A 24,824-nucleotide genomic window follows, 5' to 3' on the forward strand; every position below is an offset into this window, starting at 1 on the left:
TGTCTTTACATTGTTAACAGTTTAGACGGGGATTATTATAAATACTGGACAATAGCACTGTTGTCAGTCAATTCAATGTCTACATAAACATTTATTGGTAATTTTGCCAATCAGTAAATATTGCTCCATGTTAGGCCCAGGTCTAGTCAGCTTCGCTGACACTCCTACATTTTTATTTTCAAATAGCATACTGTTTAAATCTTAAAGGATATCAATGTGTCCTATGCGTCTAAGCCACGAGGACCTTTTTAATGTTAAAAAAAGGTGTATTTTGCATTTTTTTTAAGGACTATTTTTGTCCTCCAACACAAAATCTTTCCAAGTTGCTCCCCGAAACGCACACTTCAGTTCAGGTTCCTTCCCCGAGCAACTCGTATATTATTCTGACTGATCTCACTGTTCTAAGAGTTTCACGTACTGGAACTCACTGCTGTGAAAGAAAAATGGAAAAATAGTAACCTTCACAAAAGCATGGTAAGCACATTCTGATACGTCATGAAGACATGTCAAGAGGTTTTGTGCAAAAGATTACTTTTTCACTGTCAAGATCAACTCGTTTATCATGTACTGTATTTATAGTCCTTTCCATTATCACTGAATTCAACTAATGCTTAGACTTATTCATCTCTTTGGGGGGAATGGGGGCATTTCCTCAAGAGACACTTACTGACACAGTATAATGCCTGAAGATTTTGTCAAGGGTCAATATTAACCTTCGATTGCAGGTGAGGATTGAATTCAGTGCAATAGTAATGGTAAAAACATGCATGGTAGTTGTAGAAGATGAGGGTTGAAACACCGTCTCACCAAATAGACATGCTCATCATCCTGGAAAGCACAGAAGAGCTGTGGGATCCAGGGACTGCAGTTCAAAGACAGAATTCTCCGCTCCTCTTCGTGAAAAACCATCTGCATCAAATGGGGTACAGAATATGCACAAAAAAAAAAAAAACTATTACATAACATGTATAATTCAATTCAACTGGTTTAAATGAAATGTAAAACCATCAATACTGTATTGTCTAATGCCAACTTTTTATGTGGAGGTTTGATTGAATGTATCAATAAAGACATCTGTTGTCTGAGCAAAGCATTTCTTGCACATTACAGTTGTTGCTCATTTTTTGCTCACTTCTCTTCCTGTCACAACTCATATACTATTCTGTCTGTGAGCAGTTGTGTTAGTCACATGCTGTGAAATGATGACTTTAAGTGTTCGACTCCACAGCATCCTCCAGTGGGATTTTCTTTGACTGCAACAACTGAGCAGTCAACACTCCTGCATTCTTTTGTATGTTGTTGTTGTTTTTCAAATATTCCAAACAACCGTACACATATATTCATGACAATCAGGAAAAAAACACTTGCCCCTAAATAAATTATATTCTTTATTTGCCTCATACACTTTTTTTTTTTTTTTAGAATAACAAAAATCCCTTCAGTCGAATAAAGGCTGTTTAGTGGCTTCCAAGTTGTTCTAATTTCAAAACAATTTTCCTCATAAGAAATACATAGTAAATTAATCCACTGCCCATGTTTAAGAGAGCATTTGTACTCTTTATGGTCATACAATAATATAATATAATATAATATAATACAATATAATATAATAAAGAAAAGTCAATGAATAATAGTATGATAATCTTATTATAAAACTAAAAGTAAAACTATCCTCCAAAAAATAATATTACCAAAAACATCAACTTTAAAAGTTTGTATTACATACATACGTTTTAGGTAAGTGAGATGTAAGATTCTCGTTTACGCACATACCATTTATCATTTTGGCAAATAAACTTGTACTGGTAGTTGTATTGCTTTCAAATATTGTCTATTTCAAAATAATGCTTAATGTTTATTAAGGCGAAATATCTTTTTGTGTCTGTACTGTACTCATACTTCGAAAACACCTCAAAGACATGATTGAGAGAGAGAGAGAGAGAGAGAGAACAGGAAGGTGTTTGCAGCAAGTTCTATTTCGGTTTCTATGGTTAATGATTCCACACTCCCTCCTTGCCATAACTGGCACCCTTCTGTGGCAATAGTGTCACAAACAGCCAAAGAAAAAGCAAAACACATATGACGATGACTCCAGAAAATTGTGCCTCTAAAGTTTTGTGACATTTGCCTTTAGTTCTATTGTAATTTTTCCTCATTAGACCAGAAGGACTTACTTTAAACAATACAATAAAATCATTTATCAAACAACGTGTTTTGTTGCAAAGCGTGTAGTAATAGCTCATAGCTACTTAATTATACGTTGGGGTAGAACTAGAGATATGAGAAATGAGAAGAGACAGCAGATTTTTCCTTCTTTGAAATGAACAAAAAAATGGCAAAAATGCCGCAGGGATGGATAAAGAAGGGGGAGAAGATCCCTTATTGAGAAAACATTCATGCTTTCTAGAAAAAAGTAGGAAGTGAAAGAAAAAAAAAATATTCATCCCTGTCACCATATAGTCACCACTCACCATCCTTAATGCTATTAACAACATTCTACAGCACAGCAGTGGAAAGTTGACAATTTCCTGCACTTAATCAAGGTGCTTCTATAGAAGAGGCCAGTGGAAAAAAATGATTGAGGATCAGCGATGACATGATTTTTATGACCAATTTTGAAAATTGAGCGCAAAGCATGTTGTCTTCATGAAAAAATAGTCTAATGGAACAGTATAAATCCAGGTTGAAAAAAATAAATAAAACTTCTAAATAATGAATCACAGTACAGTACTCACATTTTCCTGAGCATGTAAAACTGTCTTTTCCATGACTTTCAGAGCATAAAAATCCCCTGTTGCCTTCTCCCGTACAACTTGAACCTTGCCAAAGCGCCCATGGCCCACCACAGCGCGCACCTCAAAGTCACGAAGGCCCGGCTGCAAGGCCTGAAGCTCAGAGACCACCTCAGAAACTGCCAACACACACAAAAACACAGCTTATCAATTTAGTGGTAATTCATTAACTGAATAGTTTAAATTGTCCATACTATAGGTTTGAACGTTAGTGAGAATAGTTATTTGTCTATAAGTGCCCTGGCAACCAGTCCAGTACAAATATTCATTATCTATTAGAGTATGACTTTTGAGCTGATCCTGTACCATGCATCCATCTATACATTTGCTGTAGGACTTGTCCTCAAAAGGGTCACGGGTGAAGATGGCTACAGGCACTCGTGTGTTATATGCTTACACTTGTTTACAAAGTTGGCCACATGGTGTATCTTCATCAACTCGGGGGATTTACACTCATGGTAAAGTAACAACACAGCATCGACAAACTCTTCCCGACCCAGAAAGCATCCTCCCTGCTGTCCATTCAGGCTGATTCGACCCTATGGAAATACACGGAGAGACAAAAAGGAAGTTACCTCATGGCAGTTGATTTTTTTTTTTTTGTTCATGTTCATATTTTGGGAGCACTAGAGAGGGACGTGTACTTGAAACAGCTGGTTGAGTCTCGAGCTGCGGATGGTGATAGCGTCCGCGGAGGTCGGCATCGTTTTAGGGCCTCCGTGGTTCACGTATTTGAACTTCAACATTCTCAATAATATATACCCTGGACCAATGACACATACACACGAGATCTATATTAGATGCAACGTTGTAGCGGATCCGGAATAACGCAAGACGAACGAGGGGTACATTTGTAAACACAACATGCTAAATCTAAGTTAGCTAAAAACGCTTTTTTGCTAACAAAAAATAAGTTTGACTTTCGTCTTCAATTATACTCACAGACATAAAACACATCGCGTGGGGCTACTCAAGGAACTTCCATACAAGTATTCCACTTTACGAATAAATTACAAATAGACTTTAAAATATAAAACGACCCGTTGTTTCCTTCTTGTTCGTCATTGCTTCCGGCCAACTTTCAAATTTTGCGCGTTGCCCGCCCGTCTCCTGGTGTGTGCTTTGGAAATGGCATATGATTCGTTAGATCCGTGTCAAACTGTTATGTGATTGGTTAAATCCCTGTTTATGGGCAGTGCTTAATTTTTATTATTCAATTATGTTTATTATTATTATTATTTTTTTACCAATCATATAAGTCGTCTTTTCGCCACGCAGGTTAAAAAGGAAGTAACAGACGTTCATTCAGCAAACAAGCATAACAATAACGACAGTGAAATGTTTCACCAGACGGAATTAGTGAACATCACGACACCGCGTTCCTCGATATATTACAAAAGCTATATTGTACTACAGTATATATATATTTCAAAATCAAACACAATGATTCAGCTAATGTTTTTGCAAACATAAATGTTTTATGTTTTTGTCATCATAGCCGACTTTTTGGGCGAAAGTTTTGTGCTCAAGAGCTACATTTGAATTTGAAAACGGACAGATGGGTCAGCTCATTTGTCGATGAGGTGAAAAAAAAAAAAAAAAAGGAATGGCATTATTTATGATTAATTTAATTACAATAAATGAACCAATTATTTTCATACAATAAACATACTGATACATTTTTATACACCTCTTTATTTTACTACTTTTTTGTTCTATTGTTCAAAATAATTACATTTTAAAAGTTTATTTCAATAATAATAATTCATTCTCATTTTTAAGGTAATTTTATGTCAGGGGTGCCTTTCTATTTTTACTTTGCACACCTCATTTTTATTTTCGTTGTTTTAATTAATACTGTACTTAATCTGTTTTGATTTTATGACTGAAAATATGCTAGTTGCGCTCAATTATAATTAATGGCATACACACAAATGTCTTCAAATAATACAATTCAAGCACCAAAGTGCCGTTGCACATAAGTGTGCTGTGAGAGATCCTCAGGTGTGCAGCGGGAAATTATCCAGGTTCACTTAATTGGTCCAAATATGGTTATTTATTTAAATAATGAAATAATGTATCTTATATCTACGCCAACAAAATCTTGTGAAAGACAAAACAATTCAATGTTTTTTCCTTTAGATGGCAAAGGGTACATATTCCATGAGATTTTCCTAAAGTAAAATGTGTCCCTCAGATCCAAAAAGATCATATTGTCCATGATAAATGATATAATAAGATTCACACAATCAAAAGTCTGGGATTTTTTTTTAATTTGTAGTCACAAATGCATGTTTCATCCTTGCTAATGCCAGTAATTAGTCATTGTCATATCACAGTGGCTTCGGCTTGTCCCACAAGGTGTAAAGAGGTACTGGAGTTGTGGCCTTCGGTTTAAGGCTGGGTTTGTGACTTGGGATTTGGAGACGGTTTGGGGATGGGAGTAGGGTTAGGAACAGGATTGGGGTTGGGAGTGGGGTTAGGTTTAGGGTTAGGATTAGGATTAGGAGTAGGGGCAATGAAGCACCCCCTCTTGTGCCACTGCATGTCCCTCACACGTCGGACAGACTGGATCTGAGGTGCAGAAGCTCCCCAGTCATTCCAGTGCTTAAAGTCTCCATGCTCAAACACATACTGGCGTCCTCTGTAGCCCGGGTACATGTAGCCCACCCACCTTAAGAGGCAAAGTACAGTGGACTGAATGATGGCTCTCGGATGATAAACCAAACTATTACAGTGGTATTTCAACCATGCAGATGAAAATAAATACCAGGAGAATGTATCTTACGTGCCGTTGATGGCCTTCGCACTGGCCACACGATCCTGGAAACCATAAGCCCACAGACTGGGAACATCATCGTCAACAATCTCCATCTTCCTGCCCTCAAAACCTGCGTTCTCAAAGAGGTGCAGCTTGTGATCCGCATTGTCCTGGAAAGAGACTCACGCTTGAATTTTCTGTTGAATTTGTTGATGTTGCAAAGGGCATTATGAATACAGACCACTTTTAGGGGCCTGAAAGAGCTTAAACCGTAGTGACTCTGGCAGTTGGTCCAGCTGCTCCAGCGGGGATACTCTCCCTTCTCCAATACAAACTTCTCGCCTGCAAAACGTGGATGTTCAAAACCAACCCATCTGAAACAGAAGAGAGGATATATTGTCCACACGTTCGTCCATGTTTTTTGTTGGGGGTCTTTAATTATTCAATGGAGACAGAATCACTCACGGTCCAGATTCTACAATGATGGAGCCAACTTTCGGTGTCTTCTCGAGCACGTCTTTACATTCGCCAGACAATTCCACTTTCTTTCCACGGAAGTTCTCAAACTCAAAAACTGCCAACTATAACACAAGTATTGGTCAATGAACAAGTCCTTTTTGGCAAGTCCTACTTATTAAGTACCTTATATGAGGCTCCAGCTCCTCCCTGGCCCTTCTCTGCGGGGAATTGGTCTGGGCTTCCTTGTTGATCTGTCATTGTCCTTAGTTTGGTGCTAGACAATTTAACATTTGATGTGTCTTTACTAATATACACAAACAGTACAGCACACTCCCACCGCCGTACCCTGCCATGCGGGCTCATTTTACATTTGCTACAATTATTTTTGCAAAGCGGCAGCTAAACTTCACTTCATTGCATTGTACAAGCATGTGACAATGAAAATATTCTATATTACAGCTTAGATGTTTTGTTTGAGGACCTCAATTCAGCTAAGCAGTTGTTCAGTGCACTTACACATTCATGAACAGACACCGTCTGCAACATTTGAGCCTCATGCTGCGCAATCTATTGAGATCCAAACCAATTACAATTCCAAAATAAAATCGACCTTTACAGTTCATTTTTGATCGACAAGGTCAGAGGTATCAGTTTAACAATATGCTTATCATTATTGATGAAGACTATTTACAAAGGCAGCATTTTTCATAGAGCTCTTGCATTGGGTCTCATTAGATTGTGCAAGTGGTCATGTTGCATTTTTGCAGAATAAAATTACACATTAATAGTACATACTGTTTGGAAGCAAACATTCTGATGCAGATAAGAGAGAACTAGTAATAAAGTACAAAAAACAAACTTGATAGGGATCTTGTTGGTTTGTTTTCACCTGGATCGCTTGCGTCAGTGCACCTGGTACAAGCCAATATCCCCGTTTTCCGTTGTTCTTGTCTTTCTTGTCAGTCCGTCTTAGTGTGAGGGTGTGTGGGTGTGGACGCCTGACGAGCAGTCGTGGAGGCCAGGGGGGTATTTATGGTTTATTTCTGGCCACAGCAGCAAAAAGCCTGTTGATGCAGCAAGTCTGTCGCACCCATTGTGTCCATCACACTGCTTCTCAATAGGCTTGCCCCCTGTCCCTGGCAAATGCTGCCCAGCTCGGCCCGTGCTGCCATCCTGACCATGATCCGACAGTGGGCACATGCTCTGCCGGTGAGCCGGGAGAACGATCTGAGTTCTGTCTCACTCAGCAATATGGACCCCACCCAGCTACCTTGCACTACACCTGCCTGCGTCTTCATCTTTTGTGCTGCTTCTTCTCTTACGGTGCCAATTTCTTTCACATGTTTTCATTTAATCAGCTGAATCATCATGTGTGTGTTTTTCCACAAACAACATACACTCAGATACATTTAATAGAAAAGCTTTTAATAAATTGCAACACATTGTAAATTAACGACTGGTGGTCATTTTTTTTCATTAGAAAACAAAGACACTTAAAAAAAAAAATCTCATTTAGATAAACATATTCACACAGTGCGGTAGCATAAAAGCCTTCCTCCATTTCCTGCAAGCTTGCTGATGTTATGAGGTGTTTGGATTACGTTATTATATTCTGAAAATAAGCAAAATGATTGTCTGATCACTTCTATGTGTGGAGGCAAATATAGGGTGTACATAACCATATTTCTTAAAGTGCAAATGTTTACCTTAAGAGATCTAATTATGGTCAACTCAAGACAAGGGGTGATCTACCGTATTGACTGTAACTTGTGACTCTAAATTGCCTGCCGGTACCGGTGAACAACAGTTGACAAACAGCGACACAGAAGAACAGAATGAAAAAAAAAAATAGTCAATTTATGTCATGCTCTGCATTACGTTGACAATCACTGGTTGACGTTGCAGCAATAGTTCAAACGTGTGCTTGGCATTACTATAAAATGTCACATAGCCTTGGCAAATCATTTGCAAGACAAAACGTTTGCAACGACTTACATCTTCTGTTTCAAAAAAAGCCCGGAATCTATTTTGCATATTTCAGATCTGTTTCATATGTACAAATAAGGCACTCAAGTGCAAAATATAGACCTTGGTTAGGTGTCTCTCAACACAAACATGACTGGATGGATTCTGCCCTAAAGCACGGTGGTTCCTACAGGGAACAAGGTCCAGAGAAGACATCAAATTACTACAGTTCATATACAATGTATACAATTCTTATTAGACAGAGAAAATACTGAAATGCTACCAACTTCTGATGAATTAACAACATACAGTCTTCTCTTTTTTTTTTTTTGGATTCAATTTATAGTCCTGACCTGCCACCTGCCGCTCAGCTACCATTCCCCTTCATGTTGACTGATGCGCTTTTTAGATTTCAACTCTGTCAGCCAAGCTGGTGAGACCACACTGAGAGACACAAAGAAACATTTTGTGAAAAAAAAAAAAAAATCCCACTTATTTACTCAGCACTTCTCTCTTGTTTTGCTGCTCTTACCCTCCATCTGTGGCACCTATGGGTGGAAGTACTCGTGCGGCTCCAGCAAGCTGGGCAGCAGAGCGAGGAGGGCGGGGGGAGCGAGGCAGTTGGGAGGGAGATGGCACCACTTCATCATTTGGACTTTCCTTGTCTTCTTCAGGCTCCTCTCGTCCTTCTGCTCTCTTTTTCATCTGAGCCTGAGGGAGTGCGTTAATCACAGTACCATCACACTGTGATATCGATTAAACCAGTGATTCTCAATTGGTGGGTCAGGACCCAAATGTGGGTCGCGGATTGGGTGGATCGTGCACACACAGTCAGTAAAAAAAAAGACATGTAATTTGTATTCAGATTTTTCGACATACCGCAGAACATACAATATTTGGGAAGCGTCATGAAACGTTACTCACTTGTGCTCTAGTTACTATTTACCGTACTCTATAAACAAATAATATGCAACTCAGCCTTTGGCTAGCAGATCTGACATCCAAAAAGACATACATCTGAATGAGGGCTCCTTGAACTTACGATGAGGCTTGATGGGCTCACGCCAGGAAACACAGGGACCTTTCGGGAAGGAGAAGGAGAAGGGATGAGCCTTTGCTTTGGGTGTTCCTCCTCCGACTCGGACTCCCTTTGCCCGCCATCTGAAGTCAGCATTAAGTTGATACATAAGGATGTGAAGCTATGGGCCCAATTAAAAAAAAAAAACCTACAAGTTACAAATGTGGAAAATTAGATTAAGGACGACCTGTGGAGTCACAAGACCGCCAGTCCGGAGTCTCTATCGTAGATGGTTGCGAGCGGCTTGAACGTGATGGACGGGATCGGGTGCGCCTCTTGCCCAAGTCCGCCCTGGATCTCAGTGCACTGGTGTCGAGGAGAGGGGTGGAGCTCTGTGCAATGGAATAAAGAAGTTTGCCGCAATAGTTATGAACTGAAGAGATTGGACCGTCTGAAGTTGAATGCACCTGAAGTTGCACAGTTTGAATATTGACCGATATTTTCTGGAGAAAAAAAAAAATCTGATTGATCAGTGTGTCATGGTTTGAGCTCAATGCTTCCACAGTACGATGCGTGATTTTGCAACGTGACAACGCTAAAATGTTGCATCTTTTTGTAAATCGGATTCCTGAATGGTTTAAGGTGTGTAAACAAAGTCACCACCAACCTCGGGGAACGGAGACAGCAGTAGCTCAGTTCCATCAGCATCCTCAGAGACCTCAGCGTATGGATCAGTGAAAGACTTTGGGCTTGGTTGGAAAGCAGTCCTTTGAAATCAGCCAGAAAAACACAAGAAGGCTCCCGAATGAGAAACCTCAAGTCATTGTTGCAAAACAGTCACATCGTTGTTCATTTTGAAATGCAAACCCCAAAAGCTCCTCAATTCTTGTGTTGGGCTGCTAACCACTTGAAACCACTAGAGGGCACAGAAAGCTCAAATGTACGGGGAAGTCATTTTTGAGCTTCACCAACATCTCAACTTTCAGTTAAACTTTAAAAAAACAACAACTTTTTGTCCCTCATTGAGTTCAAATTCATTTAATATTATGACATTGTCAAACACAATATAAGACCACAGCTAAATATTGGACTTCAAGGTAACTGTGTATATGATCAAAAAAGGTAGTTATGCACCCATGTCAGCCTTCATCACTACAACGTACTTCAAGTACAGCTATTTATTACATTCGTAGTAAGTTATACTATACCAGGCAACAAGTCCTACCTGTCGGTTTTAGATCTCCATTCATAGGCTGCATGCTGTCTGTCTGACTCAATATCTATCAAAGCATCGGTTTCTTCAGCGTGTCCACGCGTACGATAACTGCTGTCAGGATCCTGGGGGACACAAAAAACCCGCTTTGATATGTTTACAAAGTTACGTCACCTGTGCTCATCACATTGTGATATAATGTACAACTGAACGAGAAAATGGAACTGTACGCAGATCAAAGATCACAACTACATAGGGAGACGGGGCCGAGGAGAAGCCAAGCATGCGTCTTTTAATGAGCTGCTCGAAGAGGCCAGGCTGTGCTCACTATAACACCATGAGCATGTGTTTGCAGGAAAGCGCACACGCACGCACGCACGCGCGCACACGCACACGCACACGCACACGCACACGCACACGCACACGCACACGCACACGCACACGCACACGCACACGCACACGCACACACACACACACACACACACACACACACACACACACACACACACACACACACACACACACACACACACACACACACACACACACACACACACACAATGATATCGAAAACCATATCCCTTAAGTTCCGAATGCTGTCGCGCCCATATGCTGGAACGTACATGACCACATGCACATTCCAAATTAACGCAACCTGTCAAGGGGGATGTCCCAATGTTGTTCTGTATGTTGTTCTGATACTGTCACTTAGCTGCAGAGCCTCCGAATAATTTTTACGTGTTTTAACCTCTGTCCATTAATTACACGACTACACACTACACAATTACTACAATACAACATGAAGAAAGAAATACAAACTGCAATGGTGAGTTTCCCCTCAGGAATACGGTGTTTAAGGAACAAAATGCCACTGTAACAGAATTAGGCTACACATTATGTGGTCATGAAAGATGGCAATTCCCGGCCTGAATGTATGACAGATGATGACTATTTGGTTGGTATCATATTTTAGTTTCATTTCAACAGGAAAAGTAACATGAACGCATCAAACTAAATGTATTTACTGCTCATAACAATGACATTGAGTCATGAGATGTGCATGTTGTTCTCACATGCCAAATGTTAGCATACCAATATGCCAATATTCCGGCTAGCAGTTGTTGTTTACAATTTCATCTACAAAGTACCCTGCTTTGAAGAATAAATAAACGCATATCAGGGGCTGGCCATATTTTTCTTACTATTAAAGACGCAAACATGCCAGATGTTAGCATAATAACTATTAGTATGGTAGCATTTTATCCATCCTGATTAAGCTTTTCAACTCAGTCTTAAATTACAAGACTGATGTATCGTGACAGCAAAACAAATCACTGGTGTCGTGTGTAACGTTTGAAATGAACCCAGCCAACCTTTCTAGGCGGCAGGAACTAAAGTGAAACATGAGCGACTGCGCAAAGGATGAATGCATGCAGACTGAGATAATTCATGGACAATTTAAAAATCCTAACCAGATACTTTTTTTTTTAAGGTCCCAAAAGATGTAGTGTCATGGAAAGAGAAGATGTATGTCCACCCAATATTGACTTGGTTAGAAAGTCAGAAACGCCGAGGGCAGCTCGAGAGCAAGCATGAAAAAACAGGGTGTGTATGCATATTCAGCCAAAGTAGGATGAACCTCTTTGAGTGACACTTTATTGCCACATTATTATTGTCCGCTGCTCTATCTATGACACACGACACCACAGGGAGGAAAAGGGCATGTATGCAACTGATAAAACACCACATTTGGAAGAACTTATCAGATAACCACGTTTTTCCTGAAACAGACAGCCCACTAAACGCCATATTTTCATTAGCATACGTGTGTACTGTATACATTTGTCTGGGGGTGTCCTACATGGAACAATTTGGGCATGGGCCAGGTGCAATAAGAACCAGTATATTAATTAAACTCACTCATTCAAATCCACAATTCACATAAATACATGTTGATAAATTGACGTGACAATTTCCAGCTGTATTTCACATAGATTGACAAACAGCACCATGTCACCATTAGATTTGTTGTTTTAGTAATTCGATATACCATATATATATATCGAACCTGGCTGTTGGGCTACTTCTTATTTTATGGAGGATATGGCTGTGTAATTAATTGAATGCAATTACAATTACGATTATTACACTCCACGATTGTAAAATTGATGCCACATCCTCACCGAAGGTTACAGGATCTTTGCTACCAGGTTCGTGCAAGATCCGTTCATAAAGTTTAATTGAAATCATTAAGGTTTTTTTGGTGTGTTTGTAATCCTCTTTCGTGTATCCGTCCTCATTTACTGTTTCAAAAAATGGCCCCTCATCTAAAAAGGCTAGTAAAAAAAACAAAAAAAACAAATCATTTGTGGCCCAAGACTTATGGTAGTGTATGCTGTGTGACAAGAGCAGCTCTTACAGAGCAGGTTTCAGAGGATCTCTTTAGCAGAGTTTTTCGACTTCTGACGGAAAAGTGACGCATCGATCTCCTGCTATGGCGGGCAAAACTTCGAAGAGGCAAAATGGCTTTCTGAAATCTCCCTTTGCCGTTTCCACTTTTGTTTTCCTCGCTGTCCTTGTCCTCCTCAGCAGTGGTCCACACAAGCGCAAGAGCCCCCTGAAAGGAGCGTCGTACACCGCCCACCCAGCCCGCCACATGAAGCTGGGCAGCTGATAGTTTTCCTCCAAAGTACTGCATGGCTGGTGAGCTCATAGCTCCTCTGATACTAGGGTCACCACGGCAACTGGGTTCTCCACAGAAAATGCAAAAGCGTGAAAACTGTCTTTTGTAGAGGTAAGGCCCATGAGATTTTCATGAATTAAGCACCATTCCTTTCATTATTATTGTGATGATTTAAGTCCACGGCGCCAACCTGAAACCAGTTATTTGTTGTCATTCAAGGCGGCAAAAGACAAGAGTAGTCCTCAAGAGATTCACCGCTGTCGCATTGTAAACGGCAGTCTCTGGAAACTCAAACCCTCCTTTGGTCTCTGAGGGGAAAAACTTATAAAGTACCTCATTATAAAGAGAATAATCTCTGTGTCTGTTGTTTAGTCTTCAGAAACAGGCAGTTTCATTTCCTTCTCACACTTGTGCTCTGTATCCTTTTGGGAGGAAAAAACAAGACATCCAAAGGCAGAGTCCGGGTCAAATGACCCACTTATCTTGTCAAATGTATGCTTTGTCGGGGAAAATTCAAAAAGCAATGGATGTGTCCTCGACTGGGTCATAATGTAGTTCACTAATTGAAGCAGCCCTTCTCCGAGGGCGGCATGCTTAGCCAGGAATCCTCTTGGAATGTGATAAGTTGGAGCCAGTGTGAGCTCTACATCGGTCAGAGGACATGTGAACCTTTTCGCCCACAGTCATGCCCATCCTCTTTGGTGTGCTGTGAAGTGGGGCGGGAGACAAGCTCAAAGGAGAGGGGAGAGACAGATCGACGGCACATAGATTGCCCATGTTTGGTCATTGTGACACGCTAGCCTTTCAGTCAGATCCAAATGAGGACATGGTGACCACGCAACACCTTGATACTGGCCTTTCTGTCCTGTCTGCCTTTATGTGCTTTGCTCAGTCGCCTGAAGGAATGTACGGTGCTCAGTCGCCTGTACACCTCGTGTTTGCCCATTGACACATTTGACTTGTTGAGGCTTTTCTTGGTTTAGTTCATTACATACATAACACAGCTGTAACAATGTAATCTTCAAAAGCAAAACATTCTTAGTTGTATTACAATAAAAAATATACAAGGTTCTATTTTTATTCACTTCTGTTTTCATTCACTTATTCTTGCTGTGAAGCATCTTTGAGTGTAATGAAAAGCGCTATAAAAATAAAATGTATTATTATTATAGCAAAGCACCAGAAGGAAGTTTTAACTTTAGGGGCAGCATTGCCCCCTGGTGGCGCATGCATGGTTGGGGGTCCAATTGTGTTTGTCAAGGTATGCACTATTACTAATGCTAACATTCAGGGGGTCCAATTGAGTTTCTCAAGGTATGCGCTATTGCTAATGCTAACATTCACACACCAATAGGCGGCTGCTGCCATGCAAGGCGCTGCCGGGCCCACTGACAGCAAATTAGGGTTCAGTTAACTTGCTCAAAGACACTTTGAGAGTGGACAGTCAGAGCTGGGATTTGAACCGTTGACCCTTAGGTCACTGAACGACCCACTCTTCCAGCTCAGCCACAGTCATTTATAATTAATGTTACATACAATTTAAAAAATTAGCTTGCGTTGATATTTTAATCACTAAAATTTAAAACAAATTTACACTTGATCAAACCAGTAGAATATGAATACAAATTTAATAGTTAAGTTATACATAACATTATAAATAGTACCATTTAAATGAGAATCTATTATTGTTATTGTAATATCAAAATAAACTACAGTATTTTACATTTGAACTTTTCTGCCCATTTAAAAAAACAAAAAACAAAAAAAAAATTGGCCCTTGAATAAAAACAGTTTACCCACACCTGATCTACTTTAATGTTAGGTAATGATATGATATGTAACTTTGCGCTATTTTCCTTTATTTTTTTTTCAAACAGGTACTCTACGCCATTACTCTCTAAGTGAATGGAACATGTGCAGTGCAATCTGATAATAGCTTACTGCGTATGTAGGTTAGGGCTTGTTTGCTAAAGCATGCAAACAGGCAAAAAAAAAAGACCGAGAGAGTAGCACAATGACGCACACACACACACAGAGTACATACTGTATAACCACAGAGATCAGCGCTACAGAGCCCACTGTTTTCTCGACAAAAATGATGCATGTTCAAACAGGCAGGTGATGTGATCTGTCTCTGCTTGCTTTGCACTCTCAATAGATATGTTTTCTGTCCTATGAATAATATGTTGATTTCCTGAAGTCTCATGCAGGCATAAAGTCTTGTGTTTATGTACTTGTGTCGAGACTGTACACTACATACACTGCATGTAAACATATGTTGCCGTTGTATCTAACAAAAAGAATTTAAAGTGAAAACCTCAAACAAGGAGAAAATTCAGTGGATCACATAACTACACGAAGGTTGTACTGTTAATACAAATGAAGAGAATGGAAAAAAAAAAATAATGCTGCTAACTCACAAGCGTCTCACAGGCACAACTCACAAGCATCAATCAAAACAGCAGGGAGTCTTACAGTTGGCAAAAGTCTCCAATAAAGTCACAAAAAATTTTGTTACTTTTAAATTCCTATTATTTTTTTTTACAGTTTTTTTTTTTTTTCTTTTGACGTGACGTGTACTATAACTATCTATTGCTTATTTTGGCGTAAGCATGTCAGAGACCTTTTGTTAAGTCACCTGGAACTGCTTTAAATTGTGGAGGAAAGATTTAATTTCTCCTTTACGTTCCCCCACAAATGGGAAAGGTACAATAACTTTTAAGCTACTGCGGTAACTACAAATAGACAGCAATTTATTGAAATCTAATTCAAAAAATTGTAACTGAGTAACTGACACAACATGAGATGCGTGCTCGCTCGTTCACAATATTGTTGACGACAAAATTTGATGATCTGGGTTTACCACGGCAATGACGGAGACGGCATTCTCCTTATTAAAACAAATGTTGTTTATCTTAAAATGACAACAGATTATTGCTTGAACAAAAGCTTTACCTAAATATGGAGGGCAGTGGCGCAACAGCTAAAAAAGTTCCACAAACACCACTTCCTTTAAGACATGTCTGTCTTAACCACACAGATGCAGACCATAACATTGAACAAAGTGGAAGAGTAACAAGTGTTATGAATATAACTTGAGAAGCAACAACTGACTGACACAACTCATAAGTCCATATTTCTTTTACTACTGAGCTATACAGGTATCTATTCTATGATCATGACCACTCATCTATCATCACCATTTTCTACGATCACGACAAATGGCAAGTAGATTACGGGCTGGGGTAGTTTTATTAGTCACAATCACACTCACACCCAAACAAAACACAGTAGTTTTCTTAGGGCATGGCGTAACCAGGTGAAGCGAGTATAACAAGATTTTTTTTCAATGTGACAGCTAGCTGAATATGACAGTGGTAAAATATCACTTACACAATGTCTGTTGAATCACTTCTGTGTTTTTACCCAATTTACACCTTCATCGGCTGGGTTTTCGCTACGACATGCAGTGGACATAAAATGTATTTGCAGCCTAAATGACAGGTTTTTGTGAAACTAAAAAAAAAAGAAAATTATAGAAAAATTAGCACATGATAAATCAACTTAAAACCTACAACCTGTATACCTCAGTTGAAAAAAAAAATCTTTCCAGAAGGGAAATAAAAAACAAACAAATGAGACTCAGCACGCACCCTTATTACAGAGATGTGTCTGTGCTCAGAATTAACTAATCACATTCAAAATCATGTTAAATGGAAGTCAGCACACACTGGTCACCATTTGAAATGCCATTGATTAACCCTGAATAAATGTTATCTGTTCTGGTCGGCTTTTATTTTTTTTTTCATAATTCCCTCAACCATGATCAAGACCTCATTCCCATCTGAAGAAAAAAAGCCCCAAAGCAAGATGCTGCCATTGCCATGCTTTATTGCATGCATGTTGTTCTACTGGTGATGAGCAGTGTTTTGTTTGTGCCAAGCACATCTTTTGGAAAATGTAGTGTGGGAAAATGGGAAAAATGTAGTGTGGGTCTTTAAAACCAAGGAAATCTACAATGTTTTCATTCCTTTCCTTAATTAGACTCGCATGGCAAACTAATCATCAAGCCAGTCTGAGATTCACATCAGTGGTCTAAGTAGACAAGACAAACAGATGCAAAAACCTCCCTAAAACTCAAACCCTATTTGCACAATAATTTGAAACAGAATAAATTATCCACACATCTGCTGGTGGCAGCCATGTACTGCATTACATTTTCCCTCCAATAATTGAAGACAATCAATATGAAATCCACACACTCAACCAAATTGTTAAAGAAAAGTCAAACCAAAAATGTTCTTTCCAAGAATATGTTCTATGCAGCCCAATTAGTCGAAACACAACATTCCGATTAATATTGTGTTTGTGGAATATGAGTTAAGCAGTAAAAGCCAACTGTGTTTGTACATCTCAGGGGGCGGCCATTTTTCCACTTGTTGTGACAAACTGACAATCACATCACAGTTGCTCAGGGCTCTGCTGATGACCAAACATGGCTCAGCTTCAGCAAACAGGTGAGCCGTGATTGGTCGATACCTGAACCCCGACATAATGTGATGTCCTTTTCAGTCGACAGAAAGTGACAAAATGGCCATCCATGGCTAAAACCGGTTGGATTTTGCTGCTTAACTCATATTCCACAAATGCAATATTAATCAGAATGCCTTGTTTCGACTAATGGGGCTGCATAAAACGTTATTGCAAAGCATTTTTTGGGTTTGACCCCCCCTTTAACAAGGTATTAATAAAAAAATGGATTATGTCCATTCATACTGCAAAATAAAATGCACATTTGGTGTATCATGGTATATGTTGGGTTCATGTTAAATTTACGCTATCATGGATAGTAGAGATCCATAAAAAGTTAAAGAATTTGAATTTACCTCATACTTGTAATATCTGGCTCCCGTTGCCAACTCTATCCGTGGAAACTCTTGATCCTGCTCTTGAGACTCCTCTTCTTGCTCTTGGTGGTCCTCCTCTTCCTCCGGGTGCACTAAGGTCGATTTCGGCTCAAAGCCCCCATCAATCTTCACTCTCTCCTGAGTGCCAACATCGAGAGACATCCGAACGTCTACCGTTGTGTCCCGTGAGGATGCATCCACTTTTTTCGGTGTACCCCATCGAGTTGGTTTCACTGAAAAATCATCAAAATGGCCAACATCCACCACAGGTTTGGCCTCACTGACTGAGAAGTTGTCATAAACTATCCCAGTTTGTACAGAGGATTTGCGTGGAGTTGAAGGCAAGTCTTCTGTGTCAAAGCTGTCTCTCTGTCTATCCATCTCCCTCATTCTCTCCAGCTCTTCTTTTTGTTGTTGCATTTTCATCTGCATCTTTCGTCTGGTCCTCGACTCCTCCTCCTTCAGTGCTTGTGCCACCCTAGATTCCTCTTTCCTGTGCTCCCATTCCTCCCGTCTCTGTCGCTCCTCTTCTTCCATCTTGAGCCTGAGTCTTTCCATCTCATCCTTCCTGCGCTCCTCTTCCTTTAGTCTTTCCCTCTCCAAATCCTCCTCCCTTCTCTGCCTCTCGTTTTGTTCTATCTTCAGCTTGAGTCTTTCTATCTCATCCCTCCTCCGTTCCTCTTCCTTCAGTCTTTCCCTCTCCAGTTCAACCCGCCTCTGTCGCTCCTCTTCTTCCATCTTGAGCCTGAGTCTTTCCATCTCGTCCCTCCTTCTCTCCTCTTCCCTTATCCTTTCCCTCTCCAATTCCTCCCTTCTCAGTCTCTCCTCTTCTTCCATCTTCAGCCTCAATCGTTCTCTTTCCTCCCTCCGTTTCTCCTCTTCCCTTATCCTTTCCCTCTCCAATTCCTCCCTTCTCTGTCTCTCCTCTTCCCTCTTCAGCCTCAATCTTTCTATCTCTTCCCTCATTCTCTCCTCTTCTCTCAGCCTTTCTTTCTCCAGTTCCTCCCTTCTCTGCTTCTCCTCTTCTTCCCTCTTCAGCCTCAATCTTTCCATCTCCTCCCTCCTTCTCTCCTCTGCCCTTTGCTTTTCCCTCTCCAATTCCTCCCTTCTCCGTCTTTCCTCTTCTTCCCTCAATCTTTCTATCTCCTTTCTCCTTCTCTCCTCTTCCCTTATCCTTTCCCGCTCCAATTCCTCCCTTCTCTGTCGCTCCTCTTCTTCCCTCTTCAGTCTCAATCTTTCTATCTCCTCCCTCCTTCTCTCCTCTTCCATTATCCTTTCCCTTTCCAATTGCTCCCTTCTCTGTCTCTCCTGTTCTTCCCTCTTCAGCCTCAATCGTTCCAATTCCTCTATTCTTCTCTCCTCTTCCCTTATCCTATGCCTTTCCAATTCCTCCCTTCTCCGTCTCTCCTCTTCTTCCCTCTTCAGCCTCAATCTTTCTATCTCTTCTCTCCTTCTCTCTTCTTCTCTCAGTCTTTCTTTCTCCAATTCCTCCCTTCTTTGCTTCTCCTCTTCCAACTTCTTCAGTCTTATTCTTTCTCTCTCCTCCCTCCTTCTCTCTTCTTCCCTTATCCTTTCCCTTTCAATTTCTTCCCTTCTCTCTCTCTCCTCTTCTTCTCTCCTCAGCCTCAATCTTTCTATCTCTTCCTTCCTTTGCTCTTCTTCTCTCAGCCTTTCTTTCTCCAATTCCTCCCTTCTTTGCTTCTCCTCTTCCAACTTCTTCAGTCTTATTCTTTCTCTCTCCTCTTCCCTTATCCTTTCCCTCTCAATTTCTTCCATTCTCTGTCTCTCCTCTTCTTCTCTCTTCAGCTTCAACCTTTCTTTCTTCTCCCTCCTTCTCTCCTCTTCCTTTATCATTTCCCTCTCCAATTCCTCCCTTCTTTGTCTCTCCTCTTCTTCCCTCTTCAACCTCAATGTTTCCATCTCTTCCCTTCTTCTCTCCTCTTCTCTCAGCCTTTCTTTCTGTAGTTCCTCACTTCTTTGTCTCTCCTCTTCTTCCCTCTCAAGCCTCAACCTTTCTATCTCTTCCCTTCTTCTCTCCTCTTCTCTTAGCCTCTCTTTCTCCAGTTCCTCCCTTCTCTGCTTCTCCTCTTCCAACTTCTTCGCTCTCATCCTTTCCGTCTCCTCCCTCCTCCTTTCCTCTTCTCGCATCCTTTTCCTATGCAGTTCTTCTCTTCTCTGCTTCTCCTCCTCCTCCTCCTCCTCCCGCTTCCTCTCCTCTTCTTTCAACAATGCCTCCGTTCTCTGCTTCTCCTCTTCTCTCCTCTCCTCTTCCTTCAGCCTCTCTTTCTCCAATTCATCCCTTTTTTGCCTCTCTTCTTCTTTCTTCTTAAGCCTAAGTCTTTCTCTCTCTGCCTCCACCCTGCTTTCCTCTTCTCTCTTATGCCTGGCTTCTTCTTTCTTACTCTCCTCCTCTAACTTGAACCTTTGCTTTTCACTATCCTCAGCTTTTCGCCTTTTTTCAAATTCCAAATGTTGTATTTGTTTCACTTCACTGATGTCCTCATCCTTGCTCTTTAGAGTTCCTACTTCCTCAGAATTGCTTTCCGCTTTCAAGCCCATGGCAAGAGGGTCTTCACCATCGTCTCTCTCAACTGCACCGAATTGAACATAGTGGCGTTTGGCAGTGTCTGGTCTTTTATCAATTTCAGGGAAGGAGGTGTCGTCAGCATCATCTTCTGTTGAGGTCTTGTGCTCCAACTCCCCTGAGATGTGACGTTGTTCTGTTGGAGGTTTTTCAGTTGTGTCAGACAGTGATATGGTCCCCAATTCAGAAACAGCTGGCAATTTTTGAGTCTTCTCTATGGTTGGCACAGTTGATGGCACTGAGCTGGAGAGAAAAATTTGATTAACACCTAAATTCACAAAAATCCCGAACAACTGATGACTACAGTGCATGACCTACTGCCCATACTGTTCTTCTCAAGAATAATTTTCCATTTGCGCTATTTAACCAGGTTTTAGGGCAAGTGACGTATACCACAGTAATTTAGAGTAGTCAACATGGAGAACCCCTTGGAATTTTGCACCGTATGATCTTAATGGTGGATATTTTTAACTGAAAGTTGTCCGCTAATTTGGACAGGGGTTCACTGATCAGCAGATGAAATGAAAGGGGGATGACAACGCTGTTGATAAATGTGGCCTTTCTAGGAGAGTTGTGCATCGCTGAGCTTTAAATGAGTAGCTTTATAAGAAATAAATTGAAAATCAAATTCAGTATGGCCACTTATATTTAATACGTGATGTTTGTGAAGAGATATGTTGAGAAATAATTTAATTATGCTGTCTTTCTTAAAGGCGATTTATTCGACCAGATTTTCTCGACACAATATCACACAAAAGCAAAAGCCTTTTGTTTGTTTGTTTTACACTGAGGCCTACAGTACAGTACACAGTTGTTTTTTTGTCAGTCCTTCTTCATGGCATCCACTCATAACAGAGGTGAAAAAAGGAAGCGCTGTAATCTTGCAGCTAATGAGAGCACCAGCTGCACACCATTATCACACACCCCACCCAAGCATCAACAGGGTAAGTCAGGGTAAACTTTTCAAACACTTCCAAACTTTTAACAGTATTTATTTCCAGTAATTCATGCACTGTATTGAGCGTTTTTATGCTACATAAAAGTATGAAACTGTATTGTATTGTATTGGGTGCTCTCAGGCCAATAACACTTTTGTCCAGCCCAGTAAGTACTTGTACAACTCTGCCCAGTGATATAACATGAAATATTGGCTATTAATGATTACATGTGCGATTTCCAAAAACACTGGCAACACAGAGGAAAGAAGGCTTACTGACCTGGTCTCCTGAGTCCAGTTTTTGATTCGCTCCTTGACACCAGCTGCTTCGTTTACAAACTCTGGCTGCGCTCTCTTCACAGCAACCTCTGGCTTTGACGCAGAGTCAAATAGAAGACTGATTCGGCGTTTGATGCTGCCACCTCCACTGCTGTCTTCCACCAGTTTGGCTTCATTACTTTCTGTGGTGGACGGCTCTGGCATTTTTGGCTTTGGCTGGTTTGCATTTTCTTTTCCTTTGTTTATAGATCCAGATCTGCTGGGGTCAATGGGTCGAGGGATTCCACCCGAATTAAACTTGGAGGTTAGTTCCATGGACAAGCGTTTCCTGGTTCCGCCCCACTGAAATGTTTCATTGTTGTTTGAGGAATCATTGTCCTGTGATTCTTCAGGCTTTTGGTCCATGGTCGCTGGAGATTTGTCTTCACTCTTTTCAACATCATCTTTTGCTTTCGTGTTAGTTATCACCTGCGTCTCTGTTTTGTGGTTCGTTTTGGCAACTTCTTTCTGGACTGCAACAGGTTTGGTTTCAGGTTTGACTGTTTTTTGGGGATCCTTTGTATTCGCACTTGTGGACTTTTGCTGACGTGGTTTTGTGGATGGTTTAGTCAAAGGTTTAGGGGGAGTTTTACCCGCGGGTTTTCCAGCCTTTTCCTTGGAGGACACATTAATAACCTGTGGAGCATTTATGGAGCGAATGGTGCTTTTTTGTGCAGAGAAAGGCTTGGGAGCAAGTCGAGGCTTGGGGGGGAGAGATGGCTTGGGTTTGGAGACATCTATCACCTGTGAAGAGTCAATTGTGCTCTGCATCATTGGGTTTCTAAAATGGGATAAAGTGAAAGACAGGTGTTTAAAATAACACAAAAACACAAATTTAAGCCTAGATTAAACTGCCAAATTACTCAAACAATCATTACAACAACAAGAAGCCATCCAACGTAGAATTTTTTGATTTCTCTGTGATGTTTTGAGGTTGCATGTCATTGCAGCACATGTATCTGATCAAATTAAGTTAAAAACTATGAATTTAAGCAATAAGCAGAGTTTCAGAAAGTGGGCCAATTTACTTTGTAAATACTGGTTTACTAAGCAATGCAACAACAGCCTACATATTATTTGGTACTCAGACTATCGTGCCGCCATGGTGAAATACTACTGTATAATGGTTACCAAAACCGCCAATTTCCAATGTAGTTTATGGTGTAGCGTACAGTAAATAGCTGTCCAAACTGGCGGCTGACGGACACATGCGCGCGGTCAATTAGATCAGGAAGTCATTATAAGAGTTCCTACAGACTTGGCAGACAGTACTTCCTGTCTGATTTCCTCTGCAGCCCATTTAGGGAGCACACTAGCCATCAAATGAGCCTTCTACTGATTGCTGCCAAGCAGTGACATCAATTGAAGCCTCCATTGTTTCAAGATGTTAAAATTGCACAACTATCACACTATGGAAAGATGTTTGTGCATATATTCGATATGCCTGATATCCATCTTAAGGTCCTTGTATTAGTATGCTCTTTGCACTTGTTGAGGTCTGCACGCTTCTAGTACTGCGAGTGAAGCGCTAGATGTTAACTAGAGGAATTTTATAATGTCAATTGAAGTAGTAGCACCCAGTTTTCACCTAGAGCAAAGTTGCCTCACTGGTGACAAAGTTGTCCAACTACTTTGCCGAAGTTGTCCTGCTAGTGTGCATAAATGTCATACAGTAGTAATGGAATTACTGAGGAAAAAATGTTACTTGTTTGAAACAGTTCTGCTAGTGACCTGTTTTCAAGTGAGGACAAAGAGCCGAGTATACGTCTTAAGATAGATATTAATGGTATCCAATAAATACTAAAACCAGCTTTCCACACGCTTTCCACATTGAACATCTTCCTACCGAATCGGCTTGGTGTGAGATCCAAATGTGCAGCGCCTTTTGAAGGTAGGCTACATGGCCATGGTACATGATGTAGCCATGGGAACATTTTGGACACTCACAAGAGTGACGGTGTGTTTACATGGAGTGTAAAGTGGCGTTTCCAAATGTGTCACTAGTCACTACAAATTCCCCAGGCATTGTTTGCAGCATCTGGTTTGACCTGTCAGTCTTTTGGAACCGACTGGTCTTTCAGATCCCCACCCAAAGGTTGAATCAATGTTATATGTGTCTGCCTATTGAACGCAATACCACAATAGCTTTGTTCGATTTCAAACACCAATGTTCACGTCTAATTTTATTTGCATTGGGGACAGGTGGTGTCTTTTTTTCCTGATTTGTAGCGTGGTGCATCAAAAGCGATCACATCAAAAGCTGCCACCGTCTTTCAAATCAATAGCATCTCCTCCTGGCAGGTGATTGTGGGAAACAAACTGCTTTCAGGCAAGTAAAGCTGCATTTAATAGACGATCGATATGTCACACTTATCCATGGAACACGAATATCGTTCTGCTTCGTCATCTTTGTTAAATTGTTTGGCTGCCCTCCTCTCACTCGCTGCTCACCTGCTTCAGTAGAGTGATGCAGCACCTTCAGGAGCCCATATAAAGACACAACTCTAAATGTTCATACAATAATATAAAAGACGTTAGACCGAGCTGTTTTATGGGCGTGTTAATAAGTTACGGATAAACACGTTAACAGTGAACTATCGGTCATTGAACTGGATAAACCCACTACAATCCTGTAACTTTTGCTAGCTAAACACTCAGACCGGTCAGACAATGTGTTAAAGTAGTCGAATAAATTTGCTCACAATTACAGCTCAAATATAAAGGCACGCGTACCGTGCACCTGCTCCGTTGAGATGTAAAATAACGTGTTTCATTTACCTTTTAGTCTTCACGCAATTATACAGATAGGGAAGAAGGAAGGACTTGGGAAGAAGTTATGAACGGGGGAAAACAAACTATCGGTTATCCTCGATATCCTCCACCGTCTCGCCTGCTTCTCGCTGTTTTTCCTCATTCCCACTAAGGAGGCGTCACAATGTGTGGACGCCTCTAAAAACACTCCCTGCCCTCCTCCACAGCTCGAACCAGCGCGCTGATTCGGAGGTTAAGTTACACATGTTAGTTAGAACCGAAAATACAGGCCTGGCCTTCAAAATAAAGCACGGGCTGAACTCAAAGATTAAGGCATTTTCCATAAAAGCACTATTTCTCTCAAACATTGATCATAAATCTGTCATGCACACAAAAGGCCTATTTCTCTCAAATATTGTTCTTAACTCGTCTAAAT

General features: G+C 40.7%; 3 protein-coding genes across 6 annotated transcripts in view; all 3 read right to left on the bottom strand.

The window, feature by feature from the left end:
* Nucleotides 1–3,890, bottom strand: part of cita (citron rho-interacting serine/threonine kinase a) — a 35,799-nt gene extending 31,909 nt beyond the window's left edge. For all 4 annotated transcript variants that reach the window (XM_086041120.1, XM_086041121.1, XM_086041118.1 and 1 more), the window contains exons 1-5: nt 3,735–3,890; nt 3,437–3,555; nt 3,190–3,331; nt 2,736–2,911; nt 808–909 (exon numbers count right to left, since the gene is read on the bottom strand). In XM_086041120.1, coding sequence (XP_085897246.1) covers nt 808–909; nt 2,736–2,911; nt 3,190–3,331; nt 3,437–3,538 — 522 coding nt within the window. In that variant the 5' untranslated portion in view covers nt 3,539–3,555; nt 3,735–3,890. The remainder of the gene's footprint in view (nt 1–807; nt 910–2,735; nt 2,912–3,189; nt 3,332–3,436; nt 3,556–3,734) is intronic.
* A 1,157-nt stretch (nt 3,891–5,047) lies between these two features.
* LOC147142418 (beta-crystallin B3-like) lies at nt 5,048–7,066 on the bottom strand. The gene is made up of 6 exons (XM_086040027.1): nt 6,902–7,066; nt 6,196–6,286; nt 6,019–6,134; nt 5,795–5,927; nt 5,581–5,723; nt 5,048–5,466 (listed from the first exon to the last, which is right to left on the bottom strand). The coding sequence occupies exons 2-6, from the start codon at nt 6,268–6,270 to the stop codon at nt 5,187–5,189; spliced, it is 747 nt and encodes a 248-aa protein (XP_085896153.1). The 5' UTR covers nt 6,271–6,286; nt 6,902–7,066; the 3' UTR covers nt 5,048–5,186.
* Nucleotides 7,067–7,416: 350 nt separating this feature from the next.
* tnks1bp1 (tankyrase 1 binding protein 1) lies at nt 7,417–24,619 on the bottom strand. Its single transcript, XM_086040026.1, has 10 exons — nt 24,416–24,619; nt 21,600–22,418; nt 17,778–20,625; nt 10,221–10,333; nt 9,663–9,762; nt 9,243–9,387; nt 9,020–9,138; nt 8,510–8,688; nt 8,331–8,421; nt 7,417–8,164 (listed from the first exon to the last, which is right to left on the bottom strand). Exons 2-9 carry the CDS (start codon nt 22,409–22,411, stop codon nt 8,349–8,351), a joined length of 4,389 nt encoding a protein of 1,462 aa, XP_085896152.1. The 5' UTR covers nt 22,412–22,418; nt 24,416–24,619; the 3' UTR covers nt 7,417–8,164; nt 8,331–8,348.
* Between the last annotated feature and the right edge of the window lie 205 nt (nt 24,620–24,824).

Source organism: Filicampus tigris, chromosome 9 (assembly GCF_054856515.1).
Source record: "Filicampus tigris isolate MCC_2025a chromosome 9, RoL_Ftig_1.0, whole genome shotgun sequence".
NCBI classification, from domain to species: Eukaryota; Metazoa; Chordata; class Actinopteri; order Syngnathiformes; family Syngnathidae; genus Filicampus; species Filicampus tigris.